At 47.5% G+C, this 23,791-nt stretch overlaps 1 protein-coding gene and 1 long non-coding RNA gene across 3 annotated transcripts in view; one reads left to right on the top strand and one right to left on the bottom strand.

Moving 5' to 3' along the window:
• Positions 1–73: 73 nt before the first annotated feature.
• Positions 74–22,411, top strand: LOC146891089 (uncharacterized). Its single transcript, XR_014998035.2, has 2 exons — positions 74–1,138; positions 21,736–22,411. It is a non-coding gene; the product is annotated as an uncharacterized LOC146891089 (long non-coding RNA).
• Nsmce2 (NSE2 SUMO ligase component of SMC5/6 complex) overlaps positions 15,750–23,791 on the bottom strand; it is a 209,547-nt gene continuing 201,505 nt past the window's right edge. For both annotated transcript variants that reach the window (XR_014998034.1, XM_048457151.2), the window contains one exon: positions 15,750–16,100. Coding sequence is in view for 1 of the 2 variants with exons in the window: in XM_048457151.2 (XP_048313108.1) it covers positions 15,983–16,100 (118 nt within the window). In the remaining variant the exon portion in view is untranslated. The remainder of the gene's footprint in view (positions 16,101–23,791) is intronic.

Here is a 23,791-nt window from a genome sequence, read left to right as displayed (position 1 = left end):
ATGCATTTACTTGTCTTTACTATAACAAAATACCGCAGACACGCTCATTTTGTAGGGCAAAGGAGTTTATCCAGTTCATAGATCTCAACACCAGTATAAACAGAACGGGTCCGCCCTTCTCTGCTTGGCTCTGTCACCTCATCGTGGATAACAGCAGAAGGAAGAAGTCACATCTTGGAACAGGAAGGCAGGAAGAGACAGACGGGTACTCACAACTTCATCTAAGGGCTGAAGACCTCCCTCCAGGCCTCACTTCTTAAAAAGTCCCCCCTCTTCCCAGTAAGCCACTCTGGGGGCCTAGACTCCAGTCTATGCATCTTGAAGGGGGGGGCACTGAATCAATATCTAACTCACAATACTTCATCCCAGTCCTGATTCCTCCCTCCCTACCCCTAAGCTATCCCATTTCAAAGCAGGCTGGTACTTTGCAATAGTCTTCGCGCATTCTGGTGAACTCAAGGGCAGGACCCTGCTGTTTGAAAGCACGGTAGGCCTCCACCCATGCACTCCAACCCAACTTCATAAGCCCTGCTCCAGAGATCCCGCCCGCGCTCTGCGCCGTGTTCCATTCAACCTGGATACAGTTCCGAGAGGGAAGCAAAGTAGAGGACCGCGCTTCCACTCAAAAGCTCCGAGGGGAGAAGCTGATGGAAGCCACCTCGGGTTACCACCCGTCAGAAAGCGAAGCTGGCACTTGGCTTCTGGGGGTCCAGCTGTTCAAAGAACCCTCTACTTCCCCAAACCTTGCTTCTGAGCGTCCACCTTCGCAGAGCCGAAGTGACCTAGGAGATGTGGTAAGCCCAGGCCCCACAGGGAAAAGCCCGTCTGGGAATTGAATGTACCCTCGGCGGCAGCCCCTTGAAAGCAGCCTGGTTTCAGTTTGTCCTCGGGTGAATCATAAACCACGAGCCAGCTGTCAGCTCACCTTAGCTTGTTTTCTTTGGCTGACATTAAACAGCCTCCCTCGACATGGTGCTCAATACAAGTCACGCGTTACTTCAAAGGCAAACAGAGCCACGAGGAAAATAGATCTGTAGCCTGCACGGGCTCCTGGGACTCAAGCTGTCTTTTCCTTGTGAAGTGCCAAAGGCTGGCGGGGGATGTCACCTACTTCACCACAGCCCATAGGGACATCCCGGTGAGTTCATGTTCACTGATTGGGAGGGTGGCTGAAACTCACAACTGAGCTCTGGTGGTGGGACCCAGAGTGGGCAATACTGGGCTCCCCAACAAGGCATGTGCCTGGCTTACATGTCTCATGTGGAACTCAGATGAACTGGTCAGCACAAACCACTCTTTGTGGAAGTCAGCGCTGAAATTCTGGCCGCAGTGGGCGGGCTAGCACGCCTTGATGGCTAGCCAACACTTCCTCCCCACTGGCATCAGCAGGCTCTCAAGGGACTTCTTAGTTTCGGTGCTGGGTAGAGTGCGGAGAGAGGGCTGCAGGAGAGCCCTGGTGAGTGGGCAAGGTTTGGGCCCCAGCCCTGCAAGAGCCCTAGAGCAGACAGTCAGGATGATGTTAGGTGCCTCAAAAACACCAGACTGGGGCTAAAGCTTGGCAAAGTGCTTGCCTGACATTCATGTTACTAGCCATGGTAGAGCACTTGCCTAGCCTTGGATCCCTTCCAGCACTCCATAAACCAACTGTGGTGGCACACACTTGCAAGCCTAGCACTTGGGAGGTTGAGGAGGGGGGGGGTGGGGGGGTGGGAATCAGAAGCTCAAGGTCAGTCTCTCATTTACAAAATGAATTTAACGGGAGACAGAGGCAGGTGGATCTTTGAGTTCGAGGCCAGCCTGGTCTACAGGAGCTAGTTCCAGGACAGGCTCCAAAGCTGCAGAGAAACCCTGTCTTGAAAAACCAAAAAAAAAAAAAAAAAGCCAAAAACAAAAACAAAAAACAAAACAAAAAAACACCCCCCCAAAAAATTTATTTGAGGCAAAGCTGCATACATAAGATCCTGTGCAAGAAAAAAAAAAGCAAAAAGAAAGAAAGAAAAGGAGAAAGGGAAAAAAGGGAAAGCATTGATTTAATCTACTATATCACATATTCTGCATGTTGACTGACATTCTGGTAATTCCGTGTATATTATTTAGGAGAAAGCTTTTAAAACGTGGGCCAGTTAATGTCATTCCAAACAGCGGAGTGAGTAAGGCACATGTGGAGACAGAGATCTGATGGGAACACCTAAACAGGCGATCTTTAGGAAGCACAGTCTGGGACATTGTGCCACACACACCGAAATATTAGCCGAGCCTCCCTCTCAGTGGGTGGAGGATTGGAGGGCGACTTCAAACCCTGAGTGTTGATTTCTTGTCTTGTCACGGACACGGAGGGAAGAAGCTTCGTTTTGGTTAAGAGTTTCATCGGGCGTTATCTGTCCCTTGTGGCAGGAAAGGCATGACATTTGGGAGGGCAGCAGAAACACATGACAGTGAGTCCTGACCTCACGCTGGGTCAGGGAGCAGGGTACACAGGGAGGGGGCCCTTCGAGGCTCTGTTTTAGGGTTGGCTGGGATAGACAGGCAGGCAGGTGGAGGGAGGGGAAAGGGAAGAGAGTCCACGGATGATCTTATTTCTGTAGGATAACATTAATCCACTGGTCTGCCATGAGGGAACACTAGGGGCTGTGCTTGCCTTTCAGGTATTCCCCATGCCTTGGACCGTGTAGTCACGGGTTTGCTCTGATATCTGGCAGAAGAATCGCATCAATGATGTAGGCTCTTCTCTCCCTGTTAATGGCAAAGTCCCATTTCTTGTCTAAGAGATGACAAACCAGGCACTGGTTGCCAAAAATGTGGCTTGGAACCTAAAGCACACATTTACCTTCCATTTAATTGCAGAACCTAGGAAGAGACCTGGTCAGTTGTCCTCATCAACATAGACCGTGAAACCCAACATGGACAAGTTCGACAGAACTGCCATATATGGGCCACCCATACATGCTTCAGCATTGCCAGGGCATAAATTTCAAACTCAAATTTTAATCACAGAATCAAGAAGAGGTCCTGAAGGTCCAGAGACTGAGGCAGGGGTTATTGGGTTTCCAAGATCAGCCTGAGTTACATAATCAAACCCTCAAACAAATAAGTAAGCAGAAAGAAGGACCCAAGGAGCAGTTATCGGCAAATGCAGGGTGGAGGGCTGGGATGTGTTTTCCTGTCTTCCATTCCTCATCCCCTTCCTATGACTCTTCCTAGGCCACAATGGGCCAAGCCCACTTAAAAAAAAAAAAAGTAGTCCAGACAGGTTGGGGACTCCCTCTATGGGCAGAGATGCTGGGCTGGGAATGCATGGGGTTCCCTTAAGGGCTTTCCACATTTGTTCTGTGGCCTGTTCCACTCAAGCAGCTTTCTTCTGCTACATCCTCCGCATACTGGTGCCTGCTTTAGTGTGTGTGTGTGTGTGTGTGTGTGTGTGTGTGTGTGTGTGGTCTAGTTCAACCCTGTTGCTTGCTTGGCCTTGGCCAAGATGATTGTCTTGGCTTCAGTTTCCTCATCTACACCCAGGCTGTTGGATGAATGGACTAATGGATGCAAAATGTGCCAGGGGAGTTCTCATCGAAGTCAATACTTCAAGTCTGGGAGAAACCTTAATGGTGTTAGTTACACATTCTTCTGGTATAATCTTCCTTTTTTTTTTGCCCTTTTTCTTTTATTTTTCTTTTCAGACACAGGATTTCTCTGTGTAACTCTGGCTGTCCTGGAACTAGCTTGGTAGACCACGCTGGCCTCGAACTCACAGAGATCCACCTGCCTCTGCCTCTTGAGTCCTGGAAATAAAAGCATTTGCCACCACTGCCCCCGGCAAGAATCCCATCCTTTATTGCTTACTCTGGCCAAGAGGAGCCTGGTGAATCTTGTCAGTTTCAGGGACTTCCTGAGGCTATTTGAGTTGTTTTCCTTCCCGATTAAGGGTTTCCTTGCAGGATGAAATGTTTTAATCTCAGAGGAAGCTGTTACATAAGATCTCCATATAAAATTTATTTCCACTACCCTATCTTGTCTTAGTTCTTGTCCTGTTGCTGTGTGACCAAACACTCCAACAAATGTCATTTAAAGGAGAAAGCTTTTGGCTTTTTTGTGTTTTGTTTTTTGTCTCACAGTGCCAGAGTATAGTCCATCATGGCAGGGAAGGTACAGCAGCAGGAGCATGCGGAAACTGCTTGGGCTTCGAGAGCTATTGCTTAAAAATAAATAAAAATATTAAAAGCATAGGCTTACAAGGGAATACATGACATTGAAGATGAATATAAGATATTGAAACACGAAGTGAAGGCAGTTTTATGCGAGACAAGTGTTTGTTATCAGTAAGATCTGGTAGTCGCTTTAATAAATACTGTATTTTTATCACTTCAAGCATTTTTTCCCTGTTTTCCTGTCTTCTCTGTAAGGTCCACGTGAATGTATAGTAGGGTGCCTGGTGCGTTGGGGTTCAATGGCGCTCTGTTCTTCTTATGCTCTCACCCCCCCACCCCACTTCTATTATTGTAGCACCAGACTCCTGCTTCCCCCTAGTGTCTTAGCTTCCTTTCTTGTTGCTGGGATACACACCTGACAGAAGCAACCCAAGGGAGAAAGGGTTTTCTTTGGCTCACAGTTCCAGGTTATACAGTCCACCACTGGCAGGAATTCAAGGTGGCAGGCAGGAGCCTGAAGCAGTTAGTCACGCCCCATCCATGGTCAAGAGCAGAGGATACACTCTGCTTGCCCAGCTAGCTTTCCCCATCCTCACAGAATCCAGGATCCCCTGCCAGGGGCTGGCACCAATGAGAGTGGGAGGGCCTTCGCGCCTTAATCCTGCAATCAAGATTCTTCATTGTCTTGTCTGAACTGTCTGAAGACCAACCAGATGGAGACACTCCTTCCCTGAGACTCTCTTCCTGCAGTATGCCAAGCTGACAATTAAAACTAGCACATCCCTCCAAGGCATTTTTCATTGTCAGTATCCGTTTTATATCTAAAACTTTGAATTGTGTTGTTGTTTTTCTCCATGGTGTTTCATTACATTCTCACACCTTTCTCTACATCTATGGGCTTGCGGTATCTGCATTCGACAGCTGCCTGATGTCCTTGCTAACTCTGTCGTTTGTGTCATTTCCTCATCTATTTCTATGGCATCTTTCCTCATCATAACTACAGTTTTTTGTTTCTTTGCATACCTGGAATTTTTGCTTTGATATCAGACCTTGTTTTTCCTCTTCCTTCTTCTTTGTTTTTTGTTTGTTGTTTTTTACCACAATCCTACAGCTCCAAGGTTAGCCTCGAACTTGCTGTGTAGCAGGGGACAACCTTGAGCCGCTCCCTCAGCTGGAACCTTCTGAATTTGGTGACCTGGAGCATGGTCACTCTCCTCTGGTGTTGATATTGTGTATGGGTGTTTGTTGAGGCACTAACGGAGTGAAGTTGCTGCAACAGACCCTCCAGGGCTTCAGCTATTAACAGGCTGGCCCTCCTCACATTTGCTTATTCCCACCTTTGAGGTCATCTATAAATATCGTTAGTAAACACAAGAGCTCGCTTTGCCCCACTCTATCAGGTGGCCCACAAATGACAAAGTTTTCCCCTCTGACTGTTTGGGTGGAAGCATCACACCAGGCCCTGCCTTCCACACATCCAAAGAATGTTCAGAAGGAAGCTCCACCCCAAGCCCCCTTCCCTTCCCCTGGAGCTGCCTCAGCCCAGACTCCACACCCACAGGGTATTTAAACTGCCCCCAGAGAACAAACTCGTGGTTTTCCAGTCTTCCTCCTTTACATCGGGCTTGAAGGCCACCCAGGAACGTTGTACCTATCTAACCTGGACTTTTTCTAATCCAGTTTGATTTAGTCCGATTTGGATTATTGCGTCAGCAGAGAGGCTTATAGGAGTGCGGAAACTTTTCACCGACAAGCAGGAAAAGCAACTGTTCTGGGTGGAGTGAAATGCAGTTTTTGTTCCTCGGGCTCTTCTTGCGGTTCTTCCCCCGCCTCAGGTGCTTTCCTCAAAGGCCCTGCATGACTCACCTCAGACGGCGGTGCATCTCTCGGGCTGGTCCTCCAGCAAGCGGCACTCTTTTCTTTCTTCTCCTGACAACACAATTCACACGATAAGGGGCCATGGATGCCCACAGATTTGTGTCCTTTGTTGCTTGTGATTGTATGCCTGAAACATGTTACTTGGATGATTGTATTAAAGACCAGGAGAGGGAGGTGGGTGTGGTGGCTTATGCTTTTAATCCCAGCACTTGGGAGGCAGAGGCTGGCAGATTTCTGAGTTCAAGGTCAGCCTGGTCTACTGAGTGAGCTCCAGGACAACCAAGGTTACACAGAGAAACCCTGTCTGGAAAAGCAAAACTAACAAAAGATGGACGAGGGAAATCACATTGTGTGCCTGTGATGGTCAGAGCAAACTAAGTTATATTTAATGTCTGTGTGTGCACACATGTGTGTTCATGCTGCTGGGTGAACGCAGGGTCTCATGTGTGCTAGGCAAGAACTTTACCACAACTCCACCAGAGTCCCTAATTGGTTATTCTAGAGACGAAATCTTCATAAATGTATCCTCACAGCAACAGAACGTAGTATGAAGATATTTATAATTTTGGTGGTTAATAAAGTGATAGCATTGCTAAAATCACACCTTGTCTTTGTAGGGAAGGTGAAATTCCAGTTCCTGGTTAGTAAAGTGGAATATTTTCCACATTTTCCCATACCAATTCAACTTCCTAAATCTCTCTCTCTCTCTCTCTCTCTCTCTCTCTCTCTCTCTCTGTTTTTTTGAGACAGGGCTTCTCCGTGTAGCTTTGGAGCCTGTCCTGGAACTCACTGTCCTGTCTACTGAGAAACCCTTTCTCAGACAAAAAAGCAAAACAAAACAAAACAAAAACCCACCAGTATACCAGTTATGCAAGGAAGCAATTCAGGGGTCAATTTTTGTCATAAATGGTGCACAGTTAGGAAAGAGCTCCAATGCCTGGGACCACAGGAGGAGGCGTTCCTCCAGGCCTGAGAGACTGCCATTGCAGAGGTGCTGACTAGGAGTCCAGAGGACAGTAAAAACAAGGCTGGGGGTGATGGAGCCTGGGTCCAAGGCTGGGGGTGATGGAGCCTGGGTCCAAGGCTGGGGGTGATGGAGCCTGGGTCCAAGCCTGGGGGTGATGGAGCCTGGGTACAAGGTTGGGGGTGACGGAGCCTGGGTACAAGGCTGGGGGTGATGGAGCCTGGGTACAAGGTTGGGGGTGATGGAGCCTGGGTACAAGGTTGGGGGTGACGGAGCCTGGGTCCAAGGCTGGGGGTGATAGAGCGTGGGTACTCTGAGAAAAGGAATTGGAACTCTTTTTTGTTTGTCATTTGTTTTTGCCTCCAGAGGGGAAAAAACAGCTTATTTTGTGCAAAATAATGAGAACCCTAAAAGGACCAACTAAGGGGTCATTAATATTAGTAGGGGGAAAAGTTGGAAGGTTCTAGGGCAGGGGACTTTGGGAACTATAATAAGATTTAAGAGGTTTCTCGGTGGTGGTAGCACGCACCTTTAATCCCAGTATTGGGAGGCAGTATTGTAGACCAGGTTAGCCTCAAACTCACAGAGATCTGTCTACCTTTGCCTCGCAAGTGCTGGGATTAAGGTGTGAACCACCATTGCCGGGCTGATTTTGGTTTTTAAAGCCAATTCTGGGGTTGAGAATGTAGCTCAGCTGTGCTTCTAACTGGGTGAGGTGACACCTGTTATCTCTGTGCTCTAGAGCAAAGTTCAAGGTCATTCTCAGCTGCCTGGGGAGTTTGAGGCCGGACTGACCTACTTTAAGAGACACTATTTCAGAACTAAAGAAACTCTCTACCAATTCTGTATTTGTTCACAGATACAGTCCCCACTAATAGTTCCTTTCATGCCTTTCTTAAATTCTGGCTGTTCTGCCAGCTTCTGAATGATGAAGCTGTCCCTTGGGTCTGAGTTCAAGCTTCCTAAATGACATTAGGAATGCAGAAGAACCATCAGATTGTTACTCCATTACAGTTTAAAACACACACCACCACCACCGCCACCACCACCACCACCAACAACCAGAATAAAAGAAACGATAGGTAAGATTAATTATTATTCCTTTTCGAGGCAGGGTTTCATGTAGGCCAGGCTGGCCTCAAACTCAACATGAAACCAGAACATTAAACTCCTGATCCTCCTGCCTCCACCTCCTGGGTGCTGGAAGAACAAGTGTGCGCCATCAGCAGATACAGAGACCCTTGGCCAAACACTGGGCAGAAGAGGGTGAGGAAGGAATTGTAGGAACCAGAGGGGTGGGGGACACCAGGAGAACAAGGCCCACAGAACCAACTAAGCAGGGCTCCCTAGGCTCACAGAGACGGAAGCAGTCATGAAGAGACCACGTGGGTCTGCAGCAGGTCCTCTGCACACACACACACAGTGGTTGTTTCGCTTGGGGTTTTGACTCCTAAGAGTGGAAGTGTGTGTGACTCTTTTGCCTGCTTTTGGGACCCTTTTCCTCCTATTGGGTTGCCTTGTCTGGCCTTATGCCTAGTCTTACTGCATCTTGTAATGCAGTGTTCAGTTGATATCCCTGGGAAGTCTGCTCTTTTCCTAAAGGGAAATGGAGGAGCAGTGGATCTGGGGGAGAGTGGAAGTGGGAAGGGAGAGGAGGCTGCAGTTGGGATGTAGTGTATGAGGAGAATAGGTTTTTTTTTTTTTTTTTTAACGTACACTAAAACAAGCGGGCACCATCACAGCCAGTTTATACTCTGCTGGCTGGGCTAGAACCCAGACCCGCCTCTGTGACAGCAAGTGCTCTATCAGCCGAGCTACACAGTCAGCCTTTATTTTTATATCACTCTTAAAATGAATTGGCTTATTCTTTTATGCATGCTGGGGATCTAATGCAGGGTTTTAACATGCCAGATAAGAGCCCTACGACTGAGCTACTGGAATTTAATTGTTTTAGTGTCTGTGCCAACTAAGAAAAGCCCTTTGGAAGGGGAATTTAAGTGTCGTTCCAGACTAGCACAAAACACGGCATAAAGTAGGCCTTGCAAATATTTACTGAATAACAGTCAAGTATCCAGTGTACACATTCGCTTCAAATGTACTAAAGTCCCTGCTCTCCTTCCAAAGGCCTGAGGAGTTCCTCCAAGACCAATTCATTGTAAACGTAACACGGATGTTAGAGTTGTTAAAAAGAACTTAGGGAAATGTCTGAATCTTCAGTGTTTATGGATGAAGCCTAGAACTGGACCGGATGCGCTCTAGGTCCCCCGTGCAGGTCACTAGGAAAGCAGTATTGAGGATTAACTCCCTTCTGAAAGAAACCGCAGCAGGAGGCGGGGAGGGAGCTGAAATGTTGGGCACGTAGCAGCGAAGAGCAGGAAGATGCAAAATGGCACGATTCAATAGGGATTCAGAAGACTAACGTGGGCAGGGCACTATCCAACAGGGATTCAAAGACTAACGTGGGCAGGGCACTATCCAATAGGGATTCAGAAAACTAACATGGGCAGGGCACTATCCAATAGAGATTCAGAAGACTAACGTGGGCAGGGCACTATCCAATAGGGATTCAGAAGACTAATGTGGGCAGGGCACTATCCAATAGGGATTCAGAAGACTAACATGGGCAGGGCAAGATTAGAATCAGGAGCCCCTAAAGACTGGAGGAGAGTCACGTGAGGCAAGGGAGGAGGGTCTGTGCAGAAAAGACACAACAAATAGAGAACTCAGGCACCAGACTGGGGCTGGGGGCTGGTCTCAGACACCACTGTGAGGGAGTTAAGAGAGGGAGTCGGTTAGCTGCTGAGACGTGGGCCCTGGAGGCACGGAACATCGTGTGAGCCCTTGCTGCTCTGTTCCTGTCTGGGATTAACCAATCACAAGGCCGTGTGACCTCGGGCAAGGGATAAAAACTGAACCTCCGTTTAATCACCTGTGAACTGGAGCGTTAACAACCTCTGGGGGTCCAAGGAGGATCAGTTGGGTGACACCCCGAAGGCAGTGGTCTCAATGGTTCCCTTGAGCCCGGCATTTCAGCTGGGATAGCACTTGCTATTGGAGCAGCGTCCAGTTGGAGCATCCATGTGAAGTTTGCTATGGGGAGTGGGAAACTGTCTAAGCTTTGGTTTTTCTGGTAATATTTAAAGCTCACCCAAAAGATAGAGCTAGTGAGGCCTCTCCCAGGGCCTCGCTCCATCACAAGCGGGACTTGGAGTTGTCCTTGGAAAGAAACACACTTTTCCTATCTCATCTTTGATTAGGAACTGCTCCCTTTCAGGGGATTTCTGTGTTGGATTCTGTTGCTGCTGTACCCGATCTGCACCCGCAGCGTGAGGTCGTGCCTCGGGTAGGACGTGCTCTACTGCTGAGATGCACGTCCCGTTCATTTTTCACTTTATTGTGAAACAAGGGCTTGGTAAACTGCCAGGATGGCCTTGAACTTGTGTTCCTCCTGATTCAGCCTCCAAATTAATGGGATTACAGACGTGTATTCCACTCCAAACAAGATTCTTTCTCCTCCTCCTCCTCCTCCTCCTCCTCCTCCTGAGGCAGAGTTACACTAGGGAGATTGCCACTGAGTAATTCTCCTACCTCAGCCTCTCGAATGATGGTATAACAAATAGCCCCCCCCCCCACACACACACCAGGAAAAAGATGAAAGAATTATGAAGAAAGAGTTTCAGTGTTTTTGGAAACTCTTGTAATAAACGTGTCAAACTGTGACTGACAATCAGGTTATTTAAAGAAAATGATCCTCTGGTGTGGTGGTGCATGTCTTTAATTCCTGCCCTTGGAAGGCAGATGCAGGAGGATCTTTATTAGTTCAAGTCAAACCAAAGATATATACATAGTGAGAAAAAAGAAAGAAGGAAGAAAGGAAAGAAGGAAGGAGAGAGAGAGAGAGAGAGAAACCAGTGCACACTCCACATCCTACAACTGGCAAAGACAAACTCTTGCTAGGAAGAGGAATGGTGTTATTTTGGATTTTTTTCCAGCTGATAAAGTATCTGCAGCAATATACAGAACTCTCTTTGGAAAGAGCTGGGAAGATGGACATCGAATCTTAGGCAAGCCTTGTGTGCTGGCTCCTATGTGTTAAACCAAGTATTGCACAAAAGAGTCACATTCCAAGAGAAGTGTGTTTGTTCTGGCTTAAACATAGTCATTTCCTCAGGAAAGCCCGATTCAGATAAAGCCCATTAGGAAACTCACAATCTCCCGGGTTGCAGGAAATGGAATGTCTCTATTTATTTTGAATCCTAAGAAAATGCGTTAAACATTTCTGCCACCGCCTGTTAGAGCGTGCTTTACACTGCAAAGGCCTGTTTACAGTTCCTGGCCTTGACCTTGAGCAGGCCACACCTCTATTGGGTGCATTTTAATCAGGCTTATTTTCACTCCTGTGTGCATTAATTTATTTACAAAGGTTTTAGTTTTAAATGTGGCTTTGGATGTTTTTATTTATTAACTTCTTTCTAGAATGCAAAGTCATGGCATCTTCATCCGTGTGTCATTGCACTTCTCATTCTCCCATCTCCCCGCTCTCCTCCCCAGTCTGCCTTCCTCTGAACACATTTTCAGACACTAAGTAAATATTTAAGGAAGAAGGGAGCAGGAGATTAAGGGTCCAGACCTTAAATTCTGGTCCCAACTCAGTCCCGTCTGAGCTGTCACTCTTGACAATGTCTTTGCGTCTTAGTGCGGGAAAGTGGGAACGGCGGCCACTCAGTGGGCTGGAAGATGATGGGCGTTGATACACACCTAAAGCATGAGGGCCTGGTACGCACTCAGTACTCAAGAAACATCAGCCAGTGTTAGTTGTTCTTGCTCTCCTGGTACAGTGTATGCTTCCCAGGACCTAATTAAGCAGTCCAGTAGATTAAAAGGGATGCTGAGGGGGTCAGCGGACCAGCACTCTTTACACAATCAGAATGAGATGGAAGAGTCTAACTGTCATTCACCTATTCATGGAAGACAAAGTCTTGCTAGGCAGCCTAGGCTGGTCTCCAGCTCTGAATCTTCCTGAGTACTGGGATCGCTGGTGTGTATCACCAGGCCCAGTTCTCTCTGTCAGACACATGTCCCCGCTGATCTTAGTCCTGTTACTGCAGATTCTGATAGGGCTGGAACATTCTTTTTAATTAAAATATACTTATATAATTTCCCCCACTTCTGTGTCTGCCCTTCAATCCTTTCCATGCATCCCCACCTTGCCCTCTCTCAAACTCAGGGCTTCTATTCGTTATGTTTATATTTATGTCTATATATAGTGGTATTTTATTTATGTTTTAATAAAGTTTGTCTAAAGATCAGAAGGTAAAACTAAGCCACTAGAGGCCAGGCAGTGGTGTCACACATCTTTAATCCCAGGATTTGGGAGGCACAGGCAGATCTGTGAGCTCAAGGCCACCCTGGGCTACGCGAGATCAATGAAGAAACAGATGGAGGTGGTGTTGGCTCACACCTTTGATCCCAGTTCTAGGGAGTCACATGCCTTTAATCCCAGCACTAGAGGGGATATGAAACAGTAGACAGAGGCTCAGGGCTCAGTCTGCAGTCACCCAGCCCTGGTAGAGGTAAGACTTTCTAGTGGCTTGGCTGTTTTGCTTTTCTGATCTTTGCTTAAACCCCAATATCTGTTTCTGGGTTTTTATTATTCATGCTACATCTGTGTGTATATACCTGCTCAGTCCATATAAGATTAGTTATATGCATATGATATCACTTGGTGTAAACTGGGGACTTTTCCTGTGGGAAGACTGCTTCTCCTACTCTTCTCATTCCTGAGCTGACAAGTCTTCTGTCTAGGGTTTAGGGCTCTTGAGCTTTTCCCCTTACACGTTAGCATGCCTACTGTCATACTTGTTCAGGTCTTGTTTAGGCAACCATCTTGGTGAGATTTCACGAGTGTAGCTTTCTAGGAAACGTAACCACAGCAATCTTCCTGGCCCTCTGGGTTTTTACAATCCTTCTGCCCCCTCTTCTGCTATGATCCTTGAGCCTTAGGTGCAGGAATTGTGCTGTAGATATCAGTTGGTGCTAGGCATACTTATTCTCTGCATTTCGATTGGTTGTGGTTTTCTGTAATGATCTCCATCCAAGAAGAAATTTCCTTGATAAGGGGTGAGACCTTATCTGTGGGTATAAAGATAAATATTTAGAATGTAGTTAGGGATGATGCTGGTTTAGTGAAGTGGTGGGTTTACGTTCTCTCCATATCCATGGCCTCACTAGTCCTGGGAGGCTAGGTTTCTAACACCAGGCATGATTTCCATCTTGTCGACTGGGTCTTAAGTCCGGTTTAAAAGTTGTTGGTTTCTGCCAATGTATGTGTGCCACTAATGCATCCTTAGGGATACTGTGGCATGTTGGAGTTGTGGTAAGGTTCAGAGCTGGGTAGGACTACTGGTTGCTTCCCTCTCTTGGAAGCTTACACGGCATCTCCCAGTACTATCTGCACAGTTCAACACAGCCAACCTAGTGAAGAGGAAGCTTATGGAATGGGAGAGAGTCTTTGCCAGCCATACATCTGACATAGTATTAATATCCAGAACATATAAAGAATTTTAAAAAAAGCAAGAGTCAAAAAAAAAACCAAAATAAAATATAAAGACAAATGAGGGGCTAAAGAGATAGCTCAGTGGTTAAGAGCACTTGCTGCTCTTTCAGAGGACCTGAATTCAGCTCCTAGCAACCACATTAGGGGGCTCACAAGGACCTACATTGTTCTAGCTTCAGGGCATCTGACACCCCCTTCTAGCCTCCATAGCCACCTATACATGTGGTATACCTGAACAGACACAGACAGACAGACACATACACACAAGTAAAACAATTAAATAAATCTTAAAATAACAAAAATAAGAACAAACCATTGGAAAAAATGGGCTTAGGATCTGAACAGAGTTCTCAAAATAAGGAAAATATGGCTAAGAAATATTTCAAAATGTACTCACTGTCCTTAGCAACTAGAGAAATGTCAAATCAAGACAACTTTTGAGATTTCATCTTCCTCTAGTCGGAATGGGGAAATCAATGAAACAACAGAGAGCCAATGCTGGGGAGGATGTGGGGTGGGGTGGGGTTGGGACTGGTAGAGCCACTCTGGAAATCAGTGTGGGGAGTCCCAAAGGAGCTAACGTTAAATCCCAGCTACATCCCTCCTCAGCATCCGCCAAGGGACTTGACCTCTGACCTCACAGATACTTGTTCAGCACAGCTTGCTGCGGCTCTATCTCCTACAGCTAGCTAACAGAACAATATAGATCTCCTTCAGCTGAGGAGTGGATAATGAAAATGTGGTGCATATACACTGTGTAATACTACTTAGCTGTAAAGAAAAAACAAAACTGGAAGGTCCATGGATGGAAATAGAAAAGATCATATTAATCAAGAAAGGCAAACGTTGAATGGTCTCTCATTTGAGGCTCCTAGTTACAAATCTTCAGATATGAGTGTGCAACCTGGAGTTAACAGCAGAAACCAGGGAAGTAAAAGGGGACCATAGTGGAGGAGGGAAACAGGAGAGAGAGAGAGGTTGGGGAATAGCAGGGCACAAGTGATTTGAGGGACAAAAGGAAAGAATGGAGGACTTGAAATAGGGAATGGGCAAAGATAGATACAGATGAGCGTAAAATGACATAAAGCATGTGTGAAAAAGTCCTATCTTCCTACCAAAAACTACAGGTCTGTGTACACATACACATGATGTTGGAGGGTCATCTGTCTATGTGTTACTTTCACTGGTTAATAAAGAGACTGCCCTTGGCCTTTTAATAGGACAGAAAATTAGGTGGGCGGAGTAGACAGAACAGAATGCTGGGAAGAAGGCAATGAGGCAGATGTCATGATTCCCCTTCCTAAGACTCATGCTGGTAAGCCATGACCTCGTGGTGGCATACAGATTTATCAGAAATGGGTTAGTCAAGATGTGAGAGTTAGCCAATAAGAGGCTAGAACTAATGGGCCAGGCAGTGTTTAAATGAATACAGTTTCTGTGTAATTATTTTGGGTAAAGCTAGCAGCGAGCCGGGCAGCGGAAAGCGGCCTGCTCGCTCCTTTTACATACACATATCATATACATACAGAGTTCAAGTGAGTAATTTCCATCTGGCTGATAACGCTCCTCCCAAGAGCCATAAACTAACAAAAGTCCCAACACTGGGCATAAGAAGGCTCTTTTGAATCATTAGTTAGGATTGTCCAAGAGCTTCCCAAAACATTATAGGCTGTTGCTATTCCCCTTCGCTGCCCCCAGAAGCTGAAGCTAAGTCCCTGTTGCTGAAGACACCAAGAACTGTAGAGACAGAGCCTCAAGGATGAAGTCACCAGCAAGGAGTATCCTACAGTGGGTTCAGAGGAGTGCTCAGGATGTGGTGGCTTCCCATGTGACACCTGAGGCCCTCCTAGGGATGCAGCCAAGTTTACATTACAGCATTACCTACAGTTGCCCTGGGGAATGTGGTCCTGGGACATTCCACACCATTCAGAAACTCACGACAAATGAAAACATCCATACCCAGCACTGTCAATCACGCCAAGTACATAGGAGGGTCTGCTGGCTTCGCTTCACATCCAGATGCTGCTGTTGGCTTTGCTTACAGAAACTGCTGCTTGGTTGGCGCATTTCTCTGCTTTTCCATTTTAATTACCACCCCAAAGACACGTTTCCATTGAAACAATTATAAAAACCACTCAGAAGCAGGAGCAAGAAAGAAGATCTGTACCTTGGGAACCCCTTATGCACTGGAAGAAATACAGACAGGACATGCTGAGGATTATCAAAGTTTTATTTAAAACTCCAGAGCACTTGAAAATAAAGAATATAATGTACTTGTGTTTTTAGTTCGTAACTTGAAAAATGCATTCAGTTACAATTAGCCATCAGGTGTTACCCTAAACGCAGTGTGCTGGTTAGTCAGCCCTGAATTGCGTTCTAAGTTCACTCTCAGGAGGCTGGGGTGGAGGTAGGCTGCTGGCATCCCTGTGGGCAGGGGGCTTGTTCCTACTCAGAGTGGTGTTTTCTCTTCTTGTTGTGGCTCTCGATTGCCCTTCTCAGGGCTTCATCTGGGATGAGATCCGACATTCTCATGTCTGTGTGACTACAGCCAATTTTGGGGCAGCTGTGAGGGAGAAAGAAAACTGTCAGTCCATCTCAGTTCCAGGCCTTGAGCGCTAACTTCATAGTCAGGCACTGAAACGAGACCAGTTTATGAAAGAACAGGCACAAAGACAAACCCCTCGGCACTCAGAGGCATGCAAACGCCCTATTCAAGGGCGGCTTGGTTTGGAGCTGGGGATGCAAGCGGATGTGTGAGCAGCACCTACAACTAGGAGCTTGCTTTGTCACAGGAGGCAGGCAGTCACCAAGTAGCCAAGTACCATGCCACGACAGCAGAGAAGCAAAGCAGGGCTGAGGGAACACAGGGTTGGAGCGGCTGCGAAGGAAGGGTGGAAACAGGCTGCCTGTGGCCTGGGCTGCCTAGAAGGCATAGACAGGTGCTCTGCAGTGAGAACAAAGGAATTTGTAGGTGAGATCAGGGGTGAGGTGAGATCAGGGGCGAGGGGACATTTTGAATTATTTTATTTTGTTATTATTTTCTGTTTTGTTTTGACTTACAGTCTTACATAGCCCAGGCTGTCCTTGAACTATTGCCTCCATCTCCCAGGTGCTAGGATTACAGGCAGGCACCACCAAGACCTGGCTACATGCTGTGCTGGGGTCAAACCCAGGCCTTTATGCACAGCAGGCAAATGTTCTAATGGTCTACCACCTAAGCTGCATCATCCTTAGCCCCGGATCTTATTCTAACTATGAAAAAAAAGACCCCACCCCCGCTGGAGCTTTCTCAGATAGTGTTGGGGTGTGATGCTACTTAATAGAGAACAGAGGGCTAAAGGAAGCAGAGAAAACTGCTGGGTGTCCCACAGAGGTGCAGCAAGGGTTGCATGTCCTGGCAGAGATGGACTCTAGCACACCGAGGATGAGGGACCTGCAGAACCTATGGATGGAAGTCAAGATGGATAAAGAAAGGGAAGACAGATGGGCAACTGCAGGGCCCTGTTCTGCGGTGGGAAGGAATGGGGCCAGGAGTCCTGCCTGGACTATGTCCCTCTGAATGCCACTTGGCCTCTCAGTGGAGACACTGACTGGGGCATTAGGGATTGGCCAGGAGCCTGAGGTGGGGGAATTAAGAATGTGAGTCACCAGAAAAGGGTGGGGCTCAAGGGCCAGCTCGGCCTTAGCCAGGGCAGTATTTGGACTGAGTCACCTGGTCTTTTCACTATGAACGAGATTCGGGCAGGGCTGGGCGCCCAGTGCTTGGAGTCAAGCTCATGTAGGTCCTGAATTCTCTCAATCACCTACTGGTTGGTGGCCCAGATAAACATTCTGAGCTTGGGTCCCCCTGCTTTAATATATGGACAGGGTCCCCATTGCACACAGCCACAGCCCCTGTGGGACTCCATCCTGTTCCCCCACTTTGCTATCTCCTAGACTGGCCATGACTCTCTCTGCACTCACAGGGACCCAGTGCACACACGCACCATTCACACATTCAGAGTGCTTCTGTGTGATCATGCCGGGCCACCAAACCCAAAGTACAAACATGGCTCTGGCCCACACAAAGCTTGGCCCCAGGACCTGAGATGGCTCTAAACAGCCCAGCAAACACAGGAGAAATGTAAAAGGCAGAGGGAAAAGAAGCTGACCTAGGAGCTACAATTCCTCAGATCATAGGAAACAAAAGGTTTTCTTGGTTTTGATCTTGGAATTAAGGAGCCTTCAAAGCACAGGGGTTTTCATTGGTGCAAAGGATGGTAAGCTTAGGGACGGGAATTAATTTTGAAATGCTGAATGTGCCCTGTACATTCAAGCACGTGAGGTTCATTTATTTATTTATTTATTTTGATAGAGTCTTGCTTGCTGTGTAGCCCTAGCTGCCACCCCAGCTTGTCCCTTGTGCTCTGAGAGCTCTAGGTATGAGATGAAAAAGATACACACACACTCGTTTTAGAACTGGGAACTGTCACCCCCTAGGCTTCCCTGATGTGGAAATGCAGAACAGGCCTTTCGGAGGTAAACTTCCCTGATGGGCGAAGCCCTGAGCCCTGTTTCTGACTACCAGGTCTTGGGAGCACGGACTCCTGAGAACAAGGTCTATCTCCATCTGCCAGACAGTGAGTAAGCCGTGGGGAGGGAAGTGGAGGGGGGGACGGCTTCCTGATGACATCAGTGGCTTTAGTCAGTAAATGAGGGCATTCTGAGAATGGCTGATGGAAGGAACCACACCACTTGGCTGCAGAGGAGGCGCCCACACTCGTGGATGGAGCTCAGTGAGCTCTGTGTCATGCAGAGACAGGCTCTGGGGACAGAGACAGAAACCAAGCAGTCCTTCCAAGGGCGGCTAGGGGACCTGACGGCAAAGGCACAGCTTGAAGATGGAGGAGCTGAGAGAATCCCAGCACCTGGGAGGCTGAGGCAAGAGGATCGAGTGTGCTAGACCAGACTGAACCACATAGAAAGTTCTAGGCTAGCCTGCACTACACAGTGAGGCATCTCCAGAAAAGTGATAAAGACCTGGCTGTACACATTACCACACAAGGTTTTTTCCTGGAGACAGAGGGAAGCAGAGTTGCTTGCCTCTCTGAAGACACTCTGGCACAGTGAGAATCAAGTGGGCCACTGAACGCCAAGGCGAAGGGTTATGCTCCAGGTCTTACCACACAGTCACTGCTGTGCTAATCCATAGCTACCAGTCCCATCTCCTCAAAACAAGATGGCTCAGCGAGCGACAGGGTGCAAACAACACTGACCAGCATGAATGAATCTCTGGGGAGGCTTCCTGGAGGTGAGGCCAGCACAGGAACCAGGGTACAGCCTCGTCTTTCACCCCACCCCACAGAAACAAACAAGTTTTTTAAACTAAAAAGGCCAAGAAAAGGCCATGATGCCACGGGCCTGAATCAGGACACTCCTGCTCTGAGAAATGACACTACCCAAGCATTAGGCCATAATCCCCAGGACATCCTGGTGAGCAAGTCAGGTGTGGCAACACCTTCAGCTCCCGCATCATCTCCTTGAAGGGCTCAGACCCACAGGCCTGGAAGGAGAGGCTGAACCCGAGCCTGGGTCAATCACAGGGCAGTGCATTCCTTAACAGCATGGGGGCACACTTCAGAGTCTGCTAAGGAAAGGCCTCAGGGTGCAGAGGGTCCGGGCTGCGGGGGATCTGGCCTTCAGCTCAGCTCATGATCACAGCAGAGTGAGTCGCGAGGGGCTCAGATCTGGATCCCAAGAATGCTAGGGTCTGATCCCTAAGCTCCAGGAAGTAGGGTACAGATGCCTCTGGCAGCAAGAGTGGGGTGAATTCCTGTCATACCTACACACAGGAGCAGCTCTGTCCCATGCCCTCCGAGTCCAGGGTGGTGTGTCACAGGGCAGTGAGAGAAGTGTGATGACTGGCAGCCGGACGTGCCCCACAGCTGTTTGCTCACGCCGTACACCAGCAAGCTTCCTGTCAGGTTTGCCCTTTTCCCCCGGGTGTATATGCCACTGTGCGCATGTGCACACGTGTGCGTGCAGTGGAGGTCAAAGGACATCCTCAGCTGTCCTCGGGTACGAACACATTTATTTATTTTTGAGACAGGGCCCTTCATGGCCTAGAGCTTGCTAAGTATACACCAGGCTGGCTGGCCACTGTGCATCGGGGCTGCCTGTTTCTACCCTCCTGGCAGTGCTGGGATAATAATGCCCGGTCAGACTTGGCACTTGAATGTGAGCTTTGCGGATGAGCTTGGGCCTGAAGGAGCCGGCTCCCTGTCTTCTCCACAGCCCAGAGATGTGCTAGGACAGCTCTGGAGTCCCTGGAATTTTGAGTTGATGACGTTATTTCCACTCAAGAGATAAAGAATCTGCTTGAGAGGCCCAGTGACTTGCTGCTAAGGGAATTCTGCTTTGACATCACACACTTATGCTCACTTCACATTGCCTGACATACTTTGAATGACTGCTAAGGATCCGGCTCAATATGAGAAAACCTGAACAAACAGCTGGGGTCAAAATCAGCCACAGCTCATTACCATGAAAATCAGCAGGCAGCTTTATTTGTGAGATAATAGCTTTATGATTAAGAGGTCTATTTTAGGAAACAACTCTAACAATATACTTAGAAAAACTCCACAAGAATATTCCGCCTCAAGTCAGTGGCAAGCTCTCCCGGGACTGAAGCATGCTGGGAAAGTTCAGATGGTACCCAGAAACACAGTGTGCCTGGGACTCCACTAACGTAACAGAATTGGAACAGGAGAAGGAGTTCTCCAACAGGATATGTCATAGACATTTCTTAAATACCGCTTCATGGGAAATGGCAACACTGCGTGCTGAATCAGAAACCTATGGAGCAAGCTGTGTACAGGCCGTGGGTTCTGATCTGCTGCCACGTGTGCCCTGTATTTGACACTGGCTCCCGGGACTGTGGCACCTCTCCACTTGGGTGTGGTGTAGGCTGCTTCCCACAGGGGCTTCTACCTCTGGCACTGTAACTGATGAACAAGAAACTGTTTGGAGCTGACTGCAGGATCTGAGCCGGGTGCTGAGGGGCCATGGTGAGGAGACCTCTCGCCAGGCCAAGGCTCTGTCTAGCTTGCCTCTCCAGAGCTGTGTCGCAAACAGTGACAGTTGCCCCACCTTTATACTCAGAGCCACATAATTGTTATGGCCAGCTCAGTCACCTTCTCAGGACAAAGCTCACACGCCTGTGCCTCTGATTTGTTCAACTGGCTGTACCGCTGTGATCTCAGACACGGAGGGCCTGAACTTAGCCTCTCAGAAGCCCTTCTAGACACCTTTCCTTCTTCTATCTCTCTCTAGACAAATGGCAGCTAGCAGGTGCGCCTGGACACTCAACAGAAATGGCAACCATCAAGACCCCCCCCCCCCCCGCTCTCACACTTCAGACCATTGCCACATTCCTCAGGGGCGCTCGCACACCCCAGGTGTGTGCTCCTTCTCTGAGAGAGAGCCCAGTGCAGGAGCGGCAGCACAGGCCTGTCCCCATCCCCTGCGTTGCTTCTGAGGTAACTTCCTCAACTCCAGGATGGCTTCTCTTAATGCTCCCCCATTATTTTTTAACAAGGTTTCCTGTGCCTATGGGGTAAGGCTGGCAGATGCTGGTGAATGCTGGCCAAAGCTTGAAGATGATTAAGGGGTCGTGGTTACTGAGTCTTACTGTGTGTGTGCTTGGTACTTTAGCTACTTTACAAATATCTCCTTCAAGTTTCAAATGCACCGATGAGAAAACTACACTGATTACTGTCAATTTACAGACGAGGAAAACAATGAAACTGACATTCATGGCCTCTATCAGAGATCTCCAGCCTACTTACTGCTCTGTCATCTATGGAGTCATTCTATTTTCCCGCCACCAACAGTAACCACCATTACACGAACTGCCCACCGAGGGAAAGCTGGCCAGATGCGGTGAGGCTCTTGTCAAGGACCTAGTTTTTGATGTGTGTGGAGGCGTGTGCCTTTAATCCACGCACTCAATAGGCAGGGGCAGGTGGATCGCTGGGAGCTCAAGGCCAGTGTGGACTACACAGTGAGTTCTAGGACAGCCAGGGCTACACAGGGAGACTGTCTCAAAAAGCTAAAACCAAACAAAACAAAAAACAAAAAAGGAAAATCAAACAAAAAACCCAACCAACCAACCAAACAAGACAATTAAAAATTATTTTGCTATTTTCTATGTCTATAAGGTTTGCCCGCAGGTATGTCTGTCGCACCATGGCCGTGTTGGTACGAAAGCCAGAAGAGGATGTGGGACCACTGAGAGCGAGAGCTTCAGGTGGGCGCTGAGAACTGAACTGGGGTTCTCCGGAAGAGCGGCTAGTGTTCTAACTGCTGGCCACCTCTCTGCTGCGCATGCGCATCCATGCTGCACCGCACACCGTCACTGTAGCGTTGGTTCTGAGCACCTGAGTGTGCTCTGCTGTGACCGCTGTCGCACCACACAGCGCCAAGGGAAACCTCAGCTCAGATTTGAGACAACTGCGGCTTATAAATTACTGTGTTTTTTTTTTTCCTGTACATGTTTTCTGCTCTTATAGAAACAATGACTTAACGGCAGAAAAGACAGTATTTTCCTACGACTATTCCATAAATTGGAGCAGATCACTGTATCTTTGCATTGTAATATAGTAGAATGTCTGATTTTAGAAACTGAGGTGATTTACTGAATTAGGTTTCATAAAAATACTGTAAAATGAATTTTGGCTTGGAATTAGGACAAAATTTCCAACAGTTTCTAAAATGGCTGTAAACATAGTTCCACCAACTTTTTGTACTATGTATTTATGGTGTTCTCAGCATTGACAATTAGAAAATCAAAAGTTCTAATCAGCTGAAATACATACTCTATTCTGCAGTATCAAATATTCAGTTAATATTTATCTTTATGTAAAATCAGACACATCTATCTCATTAGTATATAGATTTGCTTTTACCTTTAATAGATGGTAAAATATATATGTTGAAGAGCTGTTTTAGGATAAGTTTGTTTATAATTTATTGTTAGTAAATGTTTAATTTGTATACTTTATATATCTATATACTCAGGACTGAGGGGGCTGGGGGAATGGCTCAGTGGTTAGAACACTTGTTGTGCAAATAGGAGGACCAGAGGACAGATCCCTGGAGCCCATGGTGCCACGCCTATAATTCCAGACTCAGAAAGGGAGACAGGGATCTCCAGGGGGACACACAGGCTAGTAAGACCAACCTGTATCTGCAAGTTTGGGGTTTGAGAAACCCTACTTCTAAGAGTAAGGTAGAAGAAAAACCAAGGAAGAGCCCTGAAAGCAACACTGGGCCGCTACATGTATGTGCACATGATGTACATGCATACCCCTCCACATGTACACCCATACATGTGAATATACATACATGCAAACACATCACACACACATACACATGAAAAGGAGAAAAAGGGGAACATCTGACCTAGTAAAAAGGGGTGACCAATGGAGAAACGTTAGGAGGACTGGCCTACAAGCACTTCCTCACTATTCCCGGCATCAGGCCTGGGAAGAATTGTTGTAAACCTCTAGCCTTCTTCCACTTGGACTTAATGGTTACTATTAGACTACAAAAATTTGTGGGGTGTCTGTCACCCTAGTCATGGAAGTGTGACGGGCAAAGAAGGCATCTCTAGATGACAAGTACTAAGTGCTTGCAAGTACTGTGAGCAATTCAGAACAGGCAAAGGGCACTGGAAAGTCAGAGTGGATACTTAGGAAGGGCCACTGACGTGTGGGAACGCTCTGCAGTCGGCCCTGAGGCTGCTGGTGGGAAATGGAACCCTGCTTTGTAGTCGCGGCCTTTTCCACCCCCAACATGAGGAGAGCATCACACACCATCAGAAGGGAAAAGATGGCGAGCTAGGAGGCATTCGTAATGGGTACAGTGACCCTTCCTGGCTTGTGAGAGGAGGAACACCGGGAAGAAATTAGTAGAAAGGGAAGGCTTGGAAGTCCAGTAACAAAATTATGCTCAAAGGGAAAATGTCAAGGTCATTAGGGAAGTACAACATTTGGACTATAAGGCGGAAATGCAAAACAGCTAGAAATGAACTAATGGTTTACATTTGGCAGCCATTAGGCTGCAAAACAACTTTTCTTCTAGAATAAATCCTGTAAATTACTTGACTGAATGGCCAAGGAGCTATCTCCAGTCTCTAGTAGCTCTTTCTCAGCCCACACCCACATGGGGAGGGGAGGGGAATTCCAATTCTTGGTCTGGATGATGCAGAAGCAA

This window comes from Myodes glareolus, chromosome 19 (assembly GCF_982192425.1).
Source record: "Myodes glareolus chromosome 19, mMyoGla1.1, whole genome shotgun sequence".
Classification (NCBI taxonomy): Eukaryota; Metazoa; Chordata; class Mammalia; order Rodentia; family Cricetidae; genus Myodes; species Myodes glareolus.
This window is presented reverse-complemented; position numbering and strand designations above follow the sequence as displayed.